Here is a 20259-nt window from a genome sequence, read left to right on the forward strand (position 1 = left end):
CTGGCTCCTGGGCGTGGACCTACTCACTGCTCATCAAGCCATGCTGAGGCAGCATCCCACATAGAGCAACTAGAAGGACCTACAACTAGGATATATAACTGTGTACTGCGGTAGCAGTGTTTTATGTCGATTCCAATTCCAAATAGTACCTCACTTTTTTTCTTTTTTTTTTTTTTGGTGAGGAAGATTCTCCCTGAGCTAACATCTGTGCCAGTCTTCCTCTGCTTGGTATGTGGGACACTGCCACAGCATGGTTGACAAGTGGTGTAGGTCCACGCCAAGGAACTGAACCTGTGAACCCAGGCCACTGAAGTGGAGCATGCCAGACTTAGCCACTAGGCACGGGCTGGCCCCTAGTACCTCAGTTTTTGGTTAAGCATTGGAGCAGTCTATTAACAAGACCAAGTTCATTAGTACTTCTCATTCTCTTTTTCCAGACCTTGATGAGTGATGCTGATGGGATGACAACTCTCCGCCATCCCAGTCAGTGGGTGTCTCTGGATTTTGCAAGTTTTTAGTGACACCTTCAACTGCTTCATTCAGATATGTGTAAAGCAGTAATTCATTCAAGGAACAATTTAGGACTCTGTTTTCTCTTAGGAGAAAAAGTGAGGATTAAAATCCAGGAGTTCAAGGACTGAGAGCAACATTAGACTGTCCAAACGGGAACTCAGGTCCTGTCCATCTGGTAGTCATAACGCCATTATTAGTACTTACGCAGTGCGCACTACAGGGAAGACCTGCTTCTTAGTTTCTTTATCTGCATCGTCCTATTTAACTCTCATAGTCCCACGAGGAAGATGATCTGACCACCACTCCCTTTCATATGAGGAAACTGAGGCTCAGAGAGATCAGTGTCTTGCCCAAGATCACATAGGAGGTGAGGCCAGATTTCCCATGTGGGCTGATTTGGAGCCTCCTGCTCAGTAACCCCACTCCCTGGAGGGCGCTAGGGTCTCTTTTGGGGAGAAGTGGTTCAAGGAGAGACCTCCAAGTGAGATGAGCCGGACTGTTCTCATTTGGTGGATCTCAATTAAGATGAAAATGTAAAAGCAGTTTATAAACTGGTAAGCTCTCTGCACACGTTAAGACTGTCAATAGTTCAGCCCTCCTTCTGCCTTTATACAAATTCCTTCAGCTGCTGTTATCTTAGTGCGAACATTTTCCCTACAAGTGAACTGCAGAGCCAGATTTGAACTCACGATAGCGGAGTTTTCTTCTTACCAATCCTGCTGCCTTCAGCTCTTAGAGTTCCCACGGATCCAGATGTCCCAAAGTGTCTCAACTGCTGTGGGTCTAGGGGGTAGTCCATGGATGGTGTCTGGATATTTGGGTCAGAATCTATGAGTTTTTTAAGCCCTTGTTCTTAGAAAAACATCCAGGTAGCAAGCACAAAATGAACACTGAATAGAGGTAAAATGACCACAATACAGGTAAAATGCCTGTGAAATAGCTGTTGGGACAAGAGCTTATCAGCTTTGCCTCTCCGTCCTATTCTGGACTTCGAAGGCTCATCAGGCTGGTTCCCCCAAGAAATTTTCTGTGCACCCCAAATAACGCCTTTGACAGGGGCCAGGAAAGCAGCCTGAGGCGGAGTGGAGGACTGTCTCACCGCAGGGTGCCTCCTCCTGCCACCAGCAGCAGCAGGACCCTCGGTGCTCCCTGATGCTGTTGCTCCTGGTGTTGGGAATGGGGAAGGGAACGAGCGCCCTAAGAACGCACAGCCCCAGGGCCACTGGTTACCCCGAGATATACCCCCATGGGAAAGCCACAGAGAGCCAAGAAGAAGGAGGAGGCCGGCTCCTCTCTGACTCTTTCCGACAGGGTTTTTGTTAGACATTCTGGCTTGGAAGGGACCTCTGAGTGTGGCTGGTGGGCTGCGAGGGCATGACCAGGAAGGGGAACAGTGTCTCCAATAAACAGAGCAGGAATCACTACAAATTTCCATAGGTCCAAGTATTTGTTTTTTCTTTCTTTGTTTAAACCACAAATGCTAAGTCGGGATATGTTTTATTTGGGGGAGAAGACGAGAGACCCCACCCAGCAATCACAGACAAAACATGGGTGAGCTCTGTCCACATTCCCATCAGTACTGCCCCCCGGGCCGGCTGGAGAGGCCTCAGCGGTGCAGTGACTCAAGCAATGGGGCCCTCACCACTTCCCATGGGAATCTGGCCACTGTCTCCTCATTCAAATGCTTCCCCAGCTACTCAGCCACAGGCTCCTTTCCTGGGGGCGCTACAGCTTCCCTCTCTGGACCACAAATTTTGACTCATCTTGGACAAGACGGTGGGAGGTGCAGGACGACATGTGGGACATTCAGCTGAGGTTGCTGTCATCCGTCACCTGCTCTTCTCCTGGGTCGTCAGCTGGGGACCAAGCAGAGCCGTCCCTTCTTGTGCTCATTCTGGGCCCCAACAGAATTTTGTCCCCCACCCCTATCCTACTCCTTCAGACTTTAAACCTCCTCAGGTTGGGAACTGGTCTCTGTCATCTCTGAGTGTTTAGGGCTCAATAAACTTGTGTATAAAGTGAATCCCCAAATTCTCCCAGGTTACATTCCGGAATGATTGGGGCCTCCTGGACAGGGCCTTCCCTTGACCTCCCACAAAGACTGCAACCCCAGCACTGATGCTTGTTTCCGAGGAGGAGAGGAACTGAGCCTCTTGGTAATTTGACAAAGTGGATTCAAAGCTTGTATGCCTGTTTTAGACCAGCTCTCCTCCCTGTCCCATCTGTCCCCAAAGATAAAGCCTGGAACTAGCTCCCCTTGGTGAAGGCAGGCATCCCCATGGCAATTACAGGCCCTTCATTTAAGGTTGCTGGACCTGGTCTCATAAACCCCATTCACTGCGAGGTGAGAAAAGTCACAGTGAACCTCCGGCCTAAGCCAGCACAATTCCAAGGAAGCCTTTTCCTCTAATTAGTCAGGTATTTGCTAAAACAGCTCTTACTTTCCTTATTGTAAAACCCAGAGGACAATTGCTTCTTGTCGCCAACCCAGTGTGGTGGGTTCCTGGTCCCTCAGTCCCTGAACCTCCCTGCTGCCCCTCCTCTCACTGAAAGGGGAAGGCTGTCACCTTATTTGGTTACTAACTAAAGAAAGGCAAAGCCTTCTATTATTACTATTTTTTTTTCTCACTGTACTGCATTCAAAGGCAATTTCTTTAGCAGGGCAACATCCTACTCAGGGAAGAGAAGGGGGTTTCGGAATGTAAACTGAAGGCGTTGGAGGGCAGGCCTCAAACGGGCGGACTACTCCCGTGGGTGCCCTGTTACTGGGTCTGAAACAGGGTCCAGCAGCCGGGGTTTGAGTTCCAGCACCCGGGACCTTGGCCAGCTCCTTGGGCAGCTCATCTAGGGGTGCTATGCGGTCCCCAACAGGGCTTGGCGAGCTCAATAAAAGTATTTAAACTTCCGTCTAACTGAGGCTGAAAACTGGACTCTACTAACCTTTTCAGGCCACTAACTGCCTTTAGTGACTATGGGCCGGTCGTGCCACTTTTCTGTGCTTTGGTTTCCCCATAAAAAGTCAGGTGAATAATTCAGCCCTAAAGCTATCACAGAAGTGATGAGAGAACGCGTGTCCCATTTGGAGACGCTTTTCTTGGTGTGCCCCTCCATCAGATTTCGTTATCCCAGAGAGTTCTCTGCCTGGTGCTGAAGGAAAAGCGTCCAGGAATAGGAGACGAATGACTTGGATTTGTAAAGCGGAAATAATAGCTCACGCTACTTCTTTGGGGGATACAGAGGAGGATAAAGCGCGTGCAAGTGTTTGCTGGAAACATAAGAGCTACTGATGTGACTCCCTCCCCTCTCAGAGCCTCCAGCTCCGCAGCCCCTGAGGTGGGTGCTCCTGCTGGGCGGCCTGAGGGGGCTGCTGGCCGTGGTGAGTCCACGGGTCCTCCCGGAGGACCAGGTCGGGTTCCGGGAGAAGAAGGCAGCGGTGTGCTGGGCCGGGGAAGGGGGCCGGGCGGGGTCCTCCGGGGCGGGGGCTCCGAATCCGCACCCCTCGTCGCGGCCCGGGCCGCTCTGCCGAGGCGCCGAGGGGAAGGGCGAGGGCACCCAGGCGGCGGGCAGGTGCGGAGGTCACGGTCCCAGCCCGGGAGGAGCCCTCGGGAGGAGTGTCGCGGGCTCGGCCGCTGGGAAGCATCGCGGGGGCCGGCGCGGCGCGGGGGGCGGGGAGGCGGCGCGGGAGGCGGGGCGGAGGCGGCAGAGCCCCGGGAGCCGCTCGCCCAGCCCGGGCCCCTGCACTCCGAGCTCGGCCGCCACCCGCCCCGCGGCCCACTCGGGGCCGGAACTTCTCCGGGGCCCGCGCTCCGGAGCAGGGCGCGCAGCCCAGCGACGACCGACGGCGGCGGCCAGCGCCGGGCGCCCAGGGCCCAGGGCCTCCTCCGGCTCGGCCGCGGGCTCCGCGCCCCGCCCGCCGAGCTCGGGGGTCCCGGGCGCCGAGCAGGGAGCCCTCCCGGCGCAGGGCGCAGCGCGGACTCCGAGGGCCGGACCGCCCGGCTAGGCTCCGCGGACCCCGGGAGGCGGCCCCAGCATCGGGGGGCGGGCCGACGCCTCGGCGGGACCCCCGGAGCGGAGCGCGCCCGCCCGCGCCAGCAGCCCCGCGCCCGGCGGCGCGTGCCGAGTCCGGTGCGGCGGCCCGAGCGGCCCGCGCGCTGAGAGGAGCGGGCAGGGTCTGCGCGGCTACCCCGGCGGGGCGGCTGCCCCGGCCGCCCCGACCCCGCGGGCCGCCTCCCGCCGCCGCGCCCCGCCGACCGAGCGCAGAAGAGCGGGCCCAGCAGCGCGGCGAGCCGGAGCCCCGGGCCTGACGGGCCATGCAGGTAAGCCCGCTGCCCGCGGTGGGAAAGGGGCGCCCGCCGGCCTCCGCCCCCGGCCAGGCCCGAAACTTCCTAGAGCTCCCGGCCCGCGGGCCGGCGGGGTCTGGGCTCTCGGGTCCCGGGCGCGCGGAGGGACGAGCGGGCGGCCGGCGGCTCCGGGAGCGGGCAGACTGGAGCTGGGCTGGGAGCTGGGCTGCAGATCGGGGGGCGGGGGGGCAGCCCGTCGGGTGGGGGGAAAGGGTCACTCCCGCCCCGGCCGCGGACCAAGCTGCTGCCCCCAGCGGGCGTGCGGCGCTGGGCGCGGAGGGCGCTCGGGCCGGGCAGGTAGGCAGGGCTTCCCCGCCTCTCCCGGCAGCTCGGGCGCTCGCGGCTCTCCGTCTCCGAAGGTGGCGGCCGAGGAGCGCGGGAGCCGCCGCCCCCGGCGTGCGCCAGGACTGCCCGCGGCTGTCCGAGAAGTGTGAGCCCCTCGGAGCCCCACTTTCCCTGGCTTGTCGGGCCAGCTGGAATCCTCTGCTTGAGGTCTGCGCCCCGCATCCACCAGACTGGGGCGAGGACTACATCTGGATTACTTTAACCTCCGCGAGCAGGGTTAGTGTGGTGCCTGAATTCCTGCCTAAGCCGGAGCAGGTAAAGCCCTGACTGGTGTGCCGAGTTCTCTGTTTTCTTTCACTGCTCCTCCGCTCCTCAGGCTGCATCCATCCTCGCCCTGGGAGAAGTGAGAAGGGACCTCCTCCGTCTTCTTGTGGAGCCTCAGTGGATATTTGGCCGTGCACTCTTGTCAGAGCCAAATTTCCTAGATACTTTCATCCTGCAGACCATGTGAGAGGTCATTACGTTTGCTTGGAGCATGATTTGTTCTGTTTCACAGAGAGGGAAACTGAGGCGGCTCAGGCCGTGGGGTGTTTACCGGGCAGTGAATGGGGGATTTGCTCTCCGCTTTCCCCCGGGGCCATCTTCACTGCTTTGGCCACCTGGCCATGGTGGCAACAGCTTTCAATTACTACCGCTCTGGTAGTAATTTCAGCCTGGTACCTGGAGGAGAAAGGCTCGGGATCATGTTACCAATCCCCTGAACTGCTCCAGTCGCCAAGGAATGTGCCCACTTGACAGAGCCCTGAGGGGACATCTGTGCCATGCCATCAGTATGGGTGCAGAAAACTCTGAGTCAGTGGGGCAGGGTCACACTCCTGGCCAAATACCAGGACTGGTGCACACATATGGGTGGGAGCTTAGGGTGACCCCTTCTGTGGCTGGCCCTAAGGCAACATAGGGTCCCTGGGAGCAGTGGGCACACCTCACAAAGCCTGAGGACCCTTTTCTGGACCCAGCCACTCCTGCTGCTGTCTGATTCAGATTATCAAAGGCAAGACTCCCAATCTCAGGCATGGATGAGGGGGTGCCAGGCCCTGAGCTTGTGCCCACACGCCTGTCCAGACTCACACACACAAGTCCTGGCAAACACACCGACCCATGAGAGGTGGAAGGCTGAGTGGTGGTTTTTCTCCATTTCAAAATAGTGTCTGTTCTCTCTTTGACACAGAAGATTTGTGGTTATAAATAGCAAGATGCAGGAGGTGTGTCTCCCCCCAAGGAAAGGCAGTGCTGAGAGAGCTCTGCGCAGTTGTGAGGAAAGCGATGCAGCTGGGCTCCTCGCCGGGAGGTCAAGTCCAGCAGCCCAAGGAAAGAGGGAGACTTAAAGCCAGGTTCCTGCTAAAAGGCGCAGGTGGAGCTGACACCAGGGTAGGAGGCGAACGGAGCAAAGGGACCTAAAAGGACAATATGTGATAAATACCTAAGGGCAGCCATGAGCAACAGCTCCCTTTCCTTTCCTAAAGAAAATCAGACAGAGGGCGTGTGACACACTGTGGGGTCTGCCGCCAGGGGACAGGAGCCAGCCTTGGAAGAGCTTGCTGGCCCTCTTCCATCTGTAGATTTCCTGCTTTCCCAGGCTCTGATTTCTTAGATATTTGAGTATGAGTATGTGAGCGAGGGTGTGTGAGTTAGGTGTTTGCTCAAGGTGTCTGAAACCAGTCCCCTATTTAGTTCATTTGTTTGTTGTAATATCTCCAAGGGTATCTTATTGACTTGAAACAAGTGTTTTCTAAAAATTTTTCTATCCCTAAAGCATAAGTTAAACAGATACTGCCAAATTGCTGGGAGTCATAAGCTGCGAAAAGAAAAAATTGGGGATTGGACTTCTCCTGGTATTCCACCCTCCTCCTACTCGAGTGCAGTGGAAAGATTTTCTGTTTGCTCTTCTCCAAGGAGGGCAGAGGACCAGGCTAGTCTGTTCTAATTTTTACTTCCAGGACAGTTCTGCTGGTTTCTGGGTTGTCATGGCCCGGCATCTCTAGCAGGGGAGGAAATTTTGCGTGAAGTGATACTTGCCTTCTTTGAAATAAAAACCAGTATGTCCACAAAAGCTTTCCTGTCGCTCCTCTGATTTTGTTCTCCCTATCTCCTTTTCAAACTCCCTGCCATTTATCTCCTTAATCTTTTGAACTGGTCTTCAAACCCCATTTGTCCCAGCCCCACACCTGAACACAGTCCTCAGAGTTGCATTGTTGTGGTTGTGGATGGTTGTAGTGTTTGTAGCTCCGTCAGGTCTCTCAAGACTCACAACAGCAATAGATGTAAAAATCCCCTAGTGAGGAGAGAATATGGGGCTCCCCACCCTCACCTAAGGGCGTCCTGGGCTGGTTTCTATTGAGCATCTTCAAACTGCATTCAAGAGTCCAGAAAAATCCAGGAGCAGGGTTGAGACTAGATACTGTGATAATGATGAAAAGACCTGATAGGCTTGTGTCTGAGCTACCTTTTCAGGTAACAGTACACTCTTTACCCATCTCTGGGGAGCTCTGAGGAGCCGTCTGCCCACTCGAGGACAGCAAGTTGGTGGAGCCCCGAAAGCAGACCTGCCACCTGGTACAGTTCTGGCCACACTTGCCCTTCAGCGAGAAGCGCTGACTGCTCGGAGCAGGTGGTGGCTTTGCTCTGACCAGGTCCTGTCCACTGCCGGCTCTGTTTACCTCGCTAAATTTAAACCTCTGCCCCCTCCATCCCAGTTTGACCCACTGGCTGGCGGTCTCACCACTGGGCTGGCGGCCCCCGGCAGCGTTTCCTGACTTCTTGACCCCCGTCGTTGCAATCAGGTCTGTTTGTGCTGCAGGAAGCCTCCTCTAGACTTTCTAAAGTTGGTCTTTCTCCTCCCTGCTTCTCCACCCATGTGGCTTTTTTCCCAACTCTTGCTCCTGGGTGATTTGAAACCTGGTTGGCACTGGGGGAGACTCTCCCCTGACCGCTCCAAATGCCATGCACGGAGGCTTCAGGAAACCTAGATTCAGACTGCCACGAAGGTCCTCAGGGGCCATGCCGACTGTACTCATTGCCCAGCCCAGCCCACAGGCCCTGGGACCCCCTTTGAGCAAGTACAGTGCGTTCAGCACTGCAGCCCTTAAAGGCACAGGGGTGTTTTCTCAGAATTTCTTTTTGCACCCCCAAACCTACAAAGCCCCAAGAACCCAAGCAGCCTGTATGTCCTGTTGTCTTTTCTTGAAGCTTTGCCCCGGAGGTTTATTTTGGGCGGCGGGAGGGGGCGCGTTGTAGCTTCTCCTCTCGGAGCCTCAGTTGTCTCTTCTATAAAATGAAGGCGTTGGATTAGACTGTCCTAGAGGCCCCTTCCAGCTCTAACACCCTGTCGTGGTCAACAGCTCTAGCTGGTTCACCTTTGGAAATCCCTCTGCTGTGGACCAGGCCTGGGGCGGGGCAGCGGCCAATCAGAGGCGGCGCGTCCCCGAGGGCGGCTGGCCCGCTGCCCGGCGGGGTTACTGTTCCCCGAGCCCTGTTCTTGCCCGCAGGGCCTGTGATCTCCTGGAGGCTCAGGTTGTGCTCCTGGCTTTGGGCTCCGGCCTGGCAGGGGCCTCTGTGGTTCGTCGGCATCCAGAGGATTACCACGAGGCTCTGTCTCCAGCTTCGGCGACTTGGGGGATGGTGCCTGAGTCTCTAGAGGGGGGCACCTGGAGTCCATTCTTAAACGAGTTTCCAGTCCTCTCTGCTCTACGGCTTCCCTGACCCGAAATGCTAACCCCTCAAAGGTTAGTCTTGTCTGGCTAATTGATAAAGGGTCAGGAGGGAATTTCCCCAGGCCTGGGAAACGAGAGCTGGGCTTACGTTAAAAAAGGCAGTGGATTAAAGTTCTCGGTATACAAACTTTAGCCCAAAACGTCACTTAAACGTCACTTAGTTATCAGGAATATTCAGTCAGGAGATTTGCTCTGAGTCCTGCTGGGGGAGCGAAAAATATGGTCACAAAGCTTTTCTGACACCAGCTGGGGTAATCCTGTTGACCGCTCTCAGTCTGCCTCCTTCCGCAGAGGGCAGCCGGAGGCTCAGGGAGGAGCGCAGGGCGGCTCTGAGCTCTGGGCTCTGTTCCTGCTGCTGGGTCTGAACCAGGATCCGCGCACCCCCACCCGTTTCTCTTCCCAGCAAATACTCAGAGATGATAAGAAGGTTCCATTGCTGCGGGAGGTGGCAGTACAGTTGAGTCCCTTCGTAGACATCGCTAATGTCTACACCTCATCCATATTCGTTGAGAAGTTTCACCTGGGAAAATTTGAGTGATGAATTAGTAAATACTTCATACAAATCTTGTTTGGGGTACAAGACCTGTAATCAAAGTAATTAAACCTTTAAAGAGGTTTTATGTCTAAGTTTAGAACTAGAAAATGCCATGTCACACGCAGGAGCAGGAGCTGATGAACTGGTGGTGGGGGGGGGGGCTCTAGATTGTACTATCAGGATGTGCCTTGGGGCAGGAGGCTGTAGACAGCTAAGACAATGGAGACAGGGCTTTGGCGTCAGACTAAGTCCCTGGCACTTAGTAGCCAGTTCTGTAGTCTTAGGCAGGCAGGTTACCTGACTTCTCCATGCCTCAGTTTTGTCACTTGTGAAACGGAAACGGTCACTTGACACTTTTCTCCTGTGGTTGCGGTGAGGTGGGTTGCGGTGAGGGTTGGAGGATGTGAAGCACTGACACCATGCCCTTTGCAGGGCTGTGAAAGTGTTAACTATTATGGTGCTGTTGATGAGGGTCCAATGGCAGGGCGGTTAGAACTCCTTGGCCCCCCACCCCTGACTTGCTCTGCATTTAAAGATGTGAGCTGCTTCATATGGGACATTAGCAGCATACCCATTGCTTATGTCAGCATGTGCTTGCCAATTTTCGAAGGAAATGACTCTCATGACCATTGACTGTGTCCAGTCAGGTGTAGATGTCATTTTGATCATTACACCGATGGGAGTAGAGGGTCCCAGTTTGTGGAATGACCAATGACAGGAGAGGACATATGTTCACTGTTGGCTGTCATGAAGGGAAGGAAAAGTGGGACACTGTCAATGGGCGAGTTAGATTCTGATATGGTCCTGGATGTTGAGGATTGAGCAAGTCTTAGCTGAGAAGGAAGGGGTCTTGCTGACTCCATCTCAAACAAGTCTGTTGTTTTAACTAAGCAGATGCTAATACATTCCTTATGTTTGGAAACCACTTAAAATCTTGACATGTTGTATTTTCTTATTCTTAAAAAGGTAACCTCTGCAAAATCAAATCTAAAATAAGCTTTAAATATAAAAGGGAAGATCAGATTGGAGAGTTTTCTTTTCCCCCCAGTCCAGGTCTGTCTACCACTGTGAGACAGTATAATATACCTGTGAAGGAAAAATTGTCAGGGTCTCATCCTCAGGTGCCCCCAGGAACAAGCGGGTAGCCGAAATGAGTGAGGGAGGATGGGAGGGTTTATACTACCCTAGTGAGTGGAGGTATGCTCCCTGTTGCAAACTGGAGAGTGTGTTCCCACCTAAAGGTATCCGAATTCAGACATTTAAAACTCACATTTAAAACTCACTGAGTCAGCCTTACCAAACACCTGTTGGCTGGATGCTGTCCGAGACCTTCATTGTGACTGCAGGGGACCTCAGGCTGACAGGTGGGGACCACGTGCTTTCCTGGCTACAGGCCTTTCTCCAGAATGGAGGTGAGGCCTCATCTGGGGGGTTGGGTCGGGTCCTTTAACTTGTCAAAGCCCAGGGGCTACTCACTCCCAGCTTTGCTCTGAACCTAATCTCCTGGCTTCTCTAAGAGAATGCCATCTCTTTCAGAGGTATCAGGTACAAATGGAGTTTTCTACAGACTTTGTCTATCATTCCTGATATTAACAAGGAGTTTTCACACATCCCAGAGAACACCCTCTTTTTCTCTACGGCAGCTTTTAATACAACCCAGACTCCACACCATGGTCCACCAAACTCTCCATTGCCTGGCTCCTGACCTGATCTCCAGCCTCATCTCGCACGGCTCTCTCTCACACCCAGTGGTGTGAACACGCCCCATGTGGGCGTCCATGATGCTGCACAAACACCCCGTGTGCCCTCGGGTCTTTGTACCTGCTGCTCCCTCTGCCTCCACCACCCTGCCCTCTCTGTGCTGGATGGCTCCCCCTGCCCTTCAGGTCTCAGCTTCTCAAAGAGGCCCTGCCAGGCAGAATTGCCGCCCACCCCCAGGCCCTCTCTGTTTCTCACTCTTTTCTCCAGAGCCCTTATCACCATCTGTAACTCTCTTTTTTATTTATTAGTTCTTGTTAAATGTCTGCTCCCCCTATGATTGTCCTGTTTTCCACACATCCTCAGAGCTAAAACAGTGGCTCAGCAGTGCCTGAGCTTAAGAGGTGTTTGGTAAATATCTGTTGTTGTTGATCTTAGGGCAATGAACTTTGTAATCGTAGCAAAGTTGTAATTGTAGCAAGTAGCATGTTCCTTGCTAGAAATAGGCCCCATTTTGCCTAATAAATATACCATCCTTAATAATTTTCTGTTGACCGTTGAATTATTCATGTAATAAATATTGACTCAGGCGTGTCCCAGGTGCTAGAGATGTATAGTTCTTGAACTTCAGTAGCTTTTGTTCTAGTAACTTTTACTGCATACAAGTAGCAAGTGCGTGGCATTCCAGAATCTCTCAAGTCTTTTATTCTCCCATACCCTGTGCTGAAGACCCATCTTGCAATCACATACGTCACAGCTGGTTTTGAGATGCAGTATAGAGCCGAAATGCAGGAAGTACAGGAAGCCAGAGGAAGCTGTTCAGGCCAGTGGTAGATCCATGAGAGGAAGCTGACTTGACCTTATGCTCATGCTGGATCCTGGGCTGCTCTCAAGGGGAACTGGAACATTCCTCCATGCTGCCATTACTAGTAGGGTATTTTTTACCCACATGTGACCAGATTGGGAGATGGTGAAGGAACTGGATTAGGAGTTCCATGAGTGCTCCGTGATCAGTGCCTTGTATCCCAGGCACACAGTCATCTACCTTGCTAGGCTGTCATTCCAGACTACTGGCACCCTTAGAAGTTACTAGAACTCATCTCTTTGGTCCCTGGTTGCCCTGGGCAGTTGCATCATTGCCTCCTCTTTGATGCAGGATCTTCATCTGGCTTCCAGGACACCTCACTCTCCTAGTTTCCCTTCTCCTTTACTGGCAGCAGCTTTCCTGGTTTTCTTTCTCTTCTTCGACCTCTTCTCTATATACACTTTGATGGCGGTAAATACCATCTGCACTCTTACTAATCCCACATTTTCATCTCCTGCCTGTTCCTTTCCTTGTCCTTCAGACTGGCAATTCTCCATCTCATCCTTCTAGTTGCTCATGCCATGAACCCTGGAGTCATTCTTGATTTCTTTCTTTCTTTCACTGCCCACATCCAGTCCACCAGTGAATCTTGCCAAGTCTAATTTCAGAAGATACCCAGACCCCTCACCACTTCTCACCTCCTCCCCCCTCTGCTCCTGGCTCATTCCACCAGCAGCAACTCTCCCAGATTATAGTAATAGCCTCCTAACTGGTCTCCCTGCCTTAGTCAGCTGCAGCGTCCTGTTGAAACGTGTCAAATCGTGTTTTTTTTTTCCTCAGAGCCCTCCGATGGCCTTCAGTCTCGGGCAGGAAAAAGGCAGAGTCCTCACAGTGGCTTACTCCCGAGTGATCTGACCCCTGCTTCCCTCTGGGACCTCGTCTCTTCTCTCCCTTCGCTCCAGCAGACTGGCCTCCTTGCTGTCTGTGAGCCCACCAGGCGCTTTGCACCCTGTTGTTCCTTCTCCCCTTCCCTCCTCTCCCCACTCCTTCCTCAGATCTTTCATCAAATGTCACCCCAACGAGGGCTTCTGTGACTTCCCCATGTAAATTGCAACCCTTCCACCCATTCCCGAGCCCCCTTCTCTGCTGTATTTTTCTCCAGAGTTCTCCGCTGAACGTACATATTTTTTATATTTTACTTGTTTGTTCTCTTGTCTGCTTCCTCTTACTGGAACAGAAACGCCACAAGGGCAGGAATGTTTGTTCTGTTCGCTGTTGTATGTGGAGCACACGGACAATGCCTGACACGTAGTGGGTGAAGGAATTACAAGAGTGAACAACAGAAGTCTGCGTGTCAACACGGACGAGTCTGACATCGAGGAGGCAGTCCTTTCTCTGGTCTGTGCCTTCCTGTCCTTCTCCCCTTCCCCTCGCCAGACCACAGAGGTGGGGCAGCTGGTGAGGACGTGTGGCCCTAGGACATACCTCTATTTCTTATAACTGATGAAATTAAAACGTTCACTGAAAAACATTGAATTTTTTTCATGTTTTCAATTTCAATTCATTCATATTTTCTTGAAAAATATGAAGAAAAATAAAAACGATAATTCCAAGTTAATCATTGATAATATTTTGGTGCAATCCTTTTCAGTCTTTTATATATGTATATGCACAAGCACATATGTATTTTCAGACAGGTGTAGGTTTCTTACATGCTTCTCCCTTCTGGGTGGTAATGCCTGAGGCCAGGACCCTGCCTGGTCTCCTTATCTTCAGTGCTTACAGGCCTGGCCAATAGCAGGTGCACAAAAGTGTAGGTTAAAGGAAGGAATGAAGACGTGTGTGCTTGTTTCCTGTGAGTGGTCGTCTCTATGCAGAGCCAGGTTCAGTGGTTTCTTTGCCTGTTTGGCTCATGAGCTGCATGGTGAGTGTAACATCTTTACTGCTTTTGTTTCCTTATGGTTCTAAAACTGTTTCTAAACCACGGAACTATTGATTATTTTGGACCCGATACTTCTTTGTTGAGGAGAGCTGTGCTGTGCCTTGTAGGATGTTTAGCAGCATCCCTGACCTCTACCCACTAGATGCCGGTAGCATCTGCCTCCCAGTGATGACAGCCGAAAATGTCGCTAGACATTGCCACATGTCCTGTGGGCGCAAAACTGCCCTGGTTGAGGACCACTGTTCTAAAGTGTCTCTGCTTTTTTCCCGACAGTCTTGCCTTGTTTTCGTTTCCCCTCAATCCTTTGGAATTGTTTTCCATTTTGCATCCTGTGTCCATGCTACTGCCCGAGTGTGAGCCCTTATGCATCAGATGTGAATTATGGCCTCGCTTTCTCACCGGCCGTTTGTCCCTGGTCCACTCCTCACCAGGACATCGTCACCTGCTCCCAGACGAGTCATGCTGCTGCTCTAGGTCTCTCTCCTGCTCAGACTTCTTGAGTGACTCCTCATCTCCCTACTGAATTAATAAAATGTCTTTACTCTGGTGTTTGGTACCCTTCAAAATCTTACCCTAACCTGCCTTTCTCTCCAGTGCTTCCCTACATTGCACCAGACTCGAAGTCTGCTTCTGACTGTTTGCTCCTCAGAAGCCCTTCCCCTTCCTTCTCTTCCTGTTCATACCTACCTGTTCTTCAAGGTGCAGCTCAGATGCCATCTCCCTGATCTCCTCTGTCAGAAGTGATGTCTCTGTGGCTGGGAGTTGGCTCCCCGAAGGGCTAGTACAGTTCAGAGAACATTTGTTATGATGGCCCTTTGCACACTTTGTCGTGTATTGGAGTGATTTGTATTCACATCTTATCTTCACTACTAGCTTTGTGGCTGGTTAAATTGTCTTCTCAGTAGATCTTAGGTGAGCCCCTACATGCAGCTAGAAATCACCTCAGAGAGGTGAACAGCCATCCTGCTGATTAAACGGGTTCTCAAATTGAGGGAGGTGTCCTGTAGCAGAAGGGCTTTTGTTATTTACTGTGGAGTTGTTTAAATAGAATGTCAGCCTTCCAGACTTCAGTTTAGTCTAGCAGTGATTTTCAAGCTTAGAAAAGCCTTTGCCTTCCATGCCTTCTGTCCCCTGTCCAGTAGAAAGCACATGGCCTTTGGGGGCAAACGGCCTTGGGTTTGAATCCTGACTCACATTCCCAACCTGACTGACCTTACCCCGACTGTTTGGCTTTTCTGAGTTCCTAGTTCTTCATCTTTTAAACAGGGATAATAATGTCCAACTCATAAGTTATTTTGAGAATTCAGCATGATAATTTATGTGAATTAGGGCAATTCCTGACACATAGTATGTACTCAGGCAGTGATAGCTCCCTTCTTTATTGAAAAAAATGAAAGTGTAAAGAAATTGTCACCTAGCTGCTCCAAATACCTGTTCAGAGTTGGGTCCAGAAGAACGGGGTGTTTTAGAATTTGGTTTGTTTTGACATTGAGGAGACAAAGGAGACCTGAAAATTCACTTTTATGACAGCTACTTCTACCAAAGACCTATTGAGAGCTCAGCAGCTCCGGGCTCTTGGAATTTTCCTTGAAGAAGCCAGTCTGAGAGGTGGGCTCCTGGATGGCGGAAGTGATCTTTGTTCCTTTCCTCTCTTCCCACTGACAGTCTAGGCTATCAGCATTGTTACTACTCAATAAAATTGATAAATTAATGAGCTAGTGACTTCTAAGAAGGTTATAATCCCCTGTTGGAGAAAACTGGTCTTGAATTACCATATTTCATCAATACTAAGACACATTTGAACATATCTGAGGTCAGGATGCATCTTAAAATCAATGTGTCATAGTTTAATTGGGAGTACTTCTCTTTCTTAGTGGTACAAATAATGGTGCATTTTAGAATGAGTAGCTTCTTAGATTTTGTGAAATAAGGTAATGTCATTGATCACTGCTTGCTAAGATGACCTGTTGTCTTTTCCTGGTGCCTGCCTTGGTGGTTCCCTTGGAAGCGTGCTTCTGTTCTTTTGCCAAATAGAGTATTTAGAGTGTCACCTTCATGATGAACATCTATTGACTAAGAGTCAAAATTGAGATAAGAAATTCTAGGCAAAGACTAGATGTCCCATGGACCCTGTACCCTGATGCTGGAGGATCAGCCTCCCTGCAGCCAGCTGTCAATCAGAAGTTTAGCTTACTGCCCCCGTGTTTCCAGGGATCTGGGGCAAAAGATGCCTTAGACAAGTCTCCCTTTCCTCTTTCATAGATGGGTTCACAATGTAGCCCCCTACCTGCCTATCAGAGTTATTGTAGGATTGAGACAGTGTGTATGAAAGTGGTTTGTAACCAGTGTAAGTCACTGTTCCTACCTGTAGGATGAGCAGAGTGGAAATGTGACCCAGAGACTTCTTAAATCCACTCACAAAATATAGCCCCAGGTGACTCACCAGGGATTCATACCTGGCACTTGTCTTCTTATTTCTCTGTTTCTAGGAGAGAGTCTTTGAAAACCTTGTAGAAGCTTGTCCGGTGAGGTGAAATAATATCCCAAAGGATCAAAAAGAAGTTACATCCTATAATTAGAGTACAAGCTTTTTTTCTTTTTCTCATTTCATATTTTTCCATTTCCCTGCCTTGGCATTGGAAAGTATTCCAATAAAATATCATTAACATTAACACAAGTATCTTTATCATGAAAGAATAAGTCTAATCTCTTCTGCACAGTGCTTAAGAAATCAACTTCTGCAGCCCATTATGTGCTGGCTCAATCCTGACCCCAAAACTCACCAGCAGTGTGACCACTGCACAGAGGTGACCTTGAGCAAGTTACCCAGACACTCTCCACCTCAGTTTCCTCGTCTGTTAAAATCCTTAAAGTGGGGGCTGGCCCGGTGGTGTAGCAGTTAAGTGCGTGTGCTTCCCCGCCTCTTGGGGTTCACAGGTTCGGATCCTGGGCGTGCATCTACGCACCGCTGGTCAAGCCATGCTGTGGCGGCGTCCCATATAAAGTAGAGGAAGATCAGCATGGATGTTAGCCCAGGGCCAATCTTCCTCGACAAAAAGAGGATTGGCATTGGATGTTAGCTCAGGGCTAATCTTCCTCACAAAAAAAAAAAAGGAAAAAGAAAAATCCTTAAAGGGTTATTATGAGAATTAAACGAAATGCATGAAAAACACTTAGCAGGACTGTGTGCATAGAAAGCTCCCAGTAGATGTTCATTCTAATTATGCTTCTAAACAACCACAAAAAATGCTATTGTGCAATCGCCAGTGACTAGTTCTGCTGACATAATCAAAAGCTTGGCTGTGTCTGGAAAGAAGGGATAGAGCTGGTGTTATTTTCATACTTAAGCATGGCATTAATAAGCTACACAAACACATCAATTTGATGGTAATCTGATCTCAATAACGTTGCATTTTCAGATACATAGTTTGTTGTACTATAACCAAATCAAGAGAATCCTCGTCAAAACCTTAGCAGACAGCTTTTAAATATTTTCTTTCAAGTGAGATTGTTGCAGTGTACTGTTAACCATCCCACATGCTGAGGAAGAGTCTTAAGTGACATCTTGTTTTTATGCTTAAAAGCCCAGGAGGCCTGCTTGAAAAAGTATCATCCACTTGCTTCCACAATCTGTTTGCATTTGGGGGTTACGGAGAGTCTTAGCAGTGTCAAAACTCGTAAGCTTCATATATTCTGTCCTATTTCTTCATGTGCTGCCCTATGTTGCCACAGCTGAATGGTGGGGATGCTCCTTACTTTTTCTTTTTAATCAATTTTATTGAAGTGTAATTCACATATAATAAAATTCATACATTGTAAGTGTACAGTTCAATAAATTTGGACAAATTATACACCCATGAAACCACCATCCCAATGAAGATACTGTTTCTACTTCCCCAGAAAGTTGCCTGGTCCCCTTTATAATCTCTACATGCCATCCCCCCACCTCAGGCAACCACTGATCTGATTTATGTCATTCTAGATTAGTTTTACCTGTTCTAGAATTTCACATAAATAGAATCATACCAGAATTCTCTGTTTTTTTCTTTCAGCTCTTTGGTGTCCGGCTTCTTTTTTTTTTTTTTTTGTTGATGAGGAAGATGGCTGTGAGCTAACATCTGCTGCCAATCTTCCTCTTTTTTTTTTGCTTGAGGAAGATTGTTGCTGAGCTAACATCTGTGCCAGTCTTCCTCTATTTTGTATGTGGGACACTGCCACAGCGTGGCTTGATGAGCAGTGTGTAGGTCCACCCTCGGGATCTGAACCCACGAACCTGGGCCGCCAAAACGGAGCATGTGAACTTCACTACCATGCCACTGGGCCGGACCCAGTGTCTGGCTTCTTTTGCTTTGCATAATATCTGTGAGATTTTTTCATGTTGTTGAAGTATTAGTAGTTTGTTCCTTTTTATTGCTGAGTAGTATACCATTGAATGAATGCTATAGTAGGTTTAGTCACTTTTGATGGACATTTGGGTTATTCTAGATTTTGGTTAATATGACAGTTTCTGTCTTTTAATTGGGATGTTTAGTCTATTTACATTTAGACTTACATAAATATTGCAAAAATAGTTCAGAGAATTCCTGTATACGCTTCACTTAGTTTCCCCTAATGTTAACATTTTACGTAACCATAGTACAATTACCAAGAACAGGAAATTCATCTTGTTACAGTATTATTAAGTAGTTCACAGATCTTATTCCAATTTCACCAATTTTTACCTAATATCTTTTTCACTAGCTCGCATTAAATTTAGTTGCTGTGTCTCCTTAGTCTCCTCCAGTCAGTGACACTTCCTTTTTCGTGACTTGGACACTTTTGATGTGTACATTTATGGACGGTTCCACCCTCAGTTTGGGCTTGTCTGATGTCTTCTCGTGGTTAGATCATGGTTATGCATTTCTGGAAGGAATACTACAGAAGTGATGTTGTGCCCTTCTCAACACATCATATCAGGGGGTCCTGATGTCAGTATTTCCTACTACTGGTGATGTTAACTTTTGATCATGTGATGTAATTTTTTATATGGTTTGGTTAAAGTCTGCCATGTTGCTATTTGTTTCCCATTCATCCTCTCCCCTGCTTTGTGTGTGTGTGTGTGTGTGTGTGTGATTGCTCTAGGGCTCACTATATGCATCCTTAACCAGTCAGAGTCTATTTGGAGTACCTCTGCACGGTCCATGCTTCCCAGACGTGATAAACTTACAACAGTGTAATTCCATTTACCTGCTCCCGTCCCGTAGTATGTTGTCATATCTTTTACTTCTACATATGTTATAAACCCCTTTAGAGAGTTATTGCTTTTGCTTTTAAACAGTCAGTTGTGTTTTAAAGTAAATTATGAGAAGAAAGAAAAGAGTCTTTTATACTTACACTCTTATTTACCATTTCAGGTGCTCTTCATTCTTTCCAGTAGACCCAAGTTTCCAGCTGGATGGATATCCTTTAGCATTTCTTGTAGTGCAAGTCTGTTGATAATGAATTCCCTCAGCTTTCATTTATCTGAAAATGTCTTTATTACGTCCTTTTTTTGAAGGATATTTTTGCTGGATATAAAATTCATTTTTTTTCTTTCAGCACTTTAAGGCTGTCATTTCATTGTGTTCTGTCTTCTGTAGCTTTTGATGAGAAGTTGGCTGTCTTCTACAAAATATTTGTTCCCTGTAGTGTGTCTCCCCTACCCCACAATCCCCACAACTTTCAAGATTTTTATCACATCTTTCAGCATTTTGACTGTGATGTGCCTAGGCATGGTTCTTTTTATGTTTATCCTCCTTGGAGTCTGTTGAGCTTCTTAGGTCTATACGTTAGTGGTTTTCATCAAATTTGGGAAAGTTTTGGTCATTATTTCTTCAGACATTTTTTCTGCTCCATTCTCATCCTCTTATCTTGATGGTTTCATTATACTTATATTAGGCTGATTGGTATTGTCATCCATGTTGCTGAAATTTAGTTCATTTTTCTTTAATTATTTTTTTCTTTCTGTTCTTCAGATTAGATCATTTCTATTGATGTGTTAATGTTCACTGACTCTTCTTGCTACCATCTCCAATTTGCTGTTAAGATTATCCAGTCGTGCTCGCTTCGGCAGCACATATACTAAAATTGGAACGATACAGAGAAGATTAGCATGGCCCCTGCGCAAGGATGACACGCAAATTCGTGAAGCGTTCCATATTTTTGTAATGAGTATTTTGGTGGTGAACATGATGTAATCTATGCAGAAATAGAAGTACAATGATGTACACCTGAAATTTTTACGATGTTATAAACCAATGTTACTGCAATAAACAAAAAGTTAAAAAAAAAAAAAAAAAAGATTATCCAGTGAATTTTTCATTTTAGGATTTGCACTTTTTAGTTCTTTAATT

The 20259-nt window shown here is 49.2% G+C and overlaps 1 protein-coding gene and 1 non-coding gene across 4 annotated transcripts in view; both read left to right on the forward strand.

Moving 5' to 3' along the window:
• Positions 1-4735: 4735 nt before the first annotated feature.
• Positions 4736-20259, forward strand: part of WNT5B (Wnt family member 5B) — a 101464-nt gene continuing 85940 nt past the window's right edge. For 2 of the 3 annotated variants that reach the window (XM_087442961.1, XM_087442962.1), the window contains exon 1: positions 4809-4829. In XM_087442961.1, coding sequence (XP_087299087.1) covers positions 4824-4829 — 6 coding nt within the window. In that variant the 5' untranslated portion in view covers positions 4809-4823. Of the gene's footprint in view, positions 4830-20259 lie in introns of all 3 variants that reach the window. The other variant, XM_087442964.1, reaches the window with a different exon arrangement.
• LOC147914839 (U6 spliceosomal RNA) lies at positions 19964-20070 on the forward strand. The gene has a single exon (XR_015555023.1). It is a non-coding gene; the product is annotated as a U6 spliceosomal RNA (small nuclear RNA).

The sequence above is a fragment of the Ceratotherium simum genome, chromosome 17 (assembly GCF_057802395.1).
Source record: "Ceratotherium simum simum isolate JZ-2026a chromosome 17, ASM5780239v1, whole genome shotgun sequence".
NCBI lineage: Eukaryota > Metazoa > Chordata > Mammalia > Perissodactyla > Rhinocerotidae > Ceratotherium > Ceratotherium simum.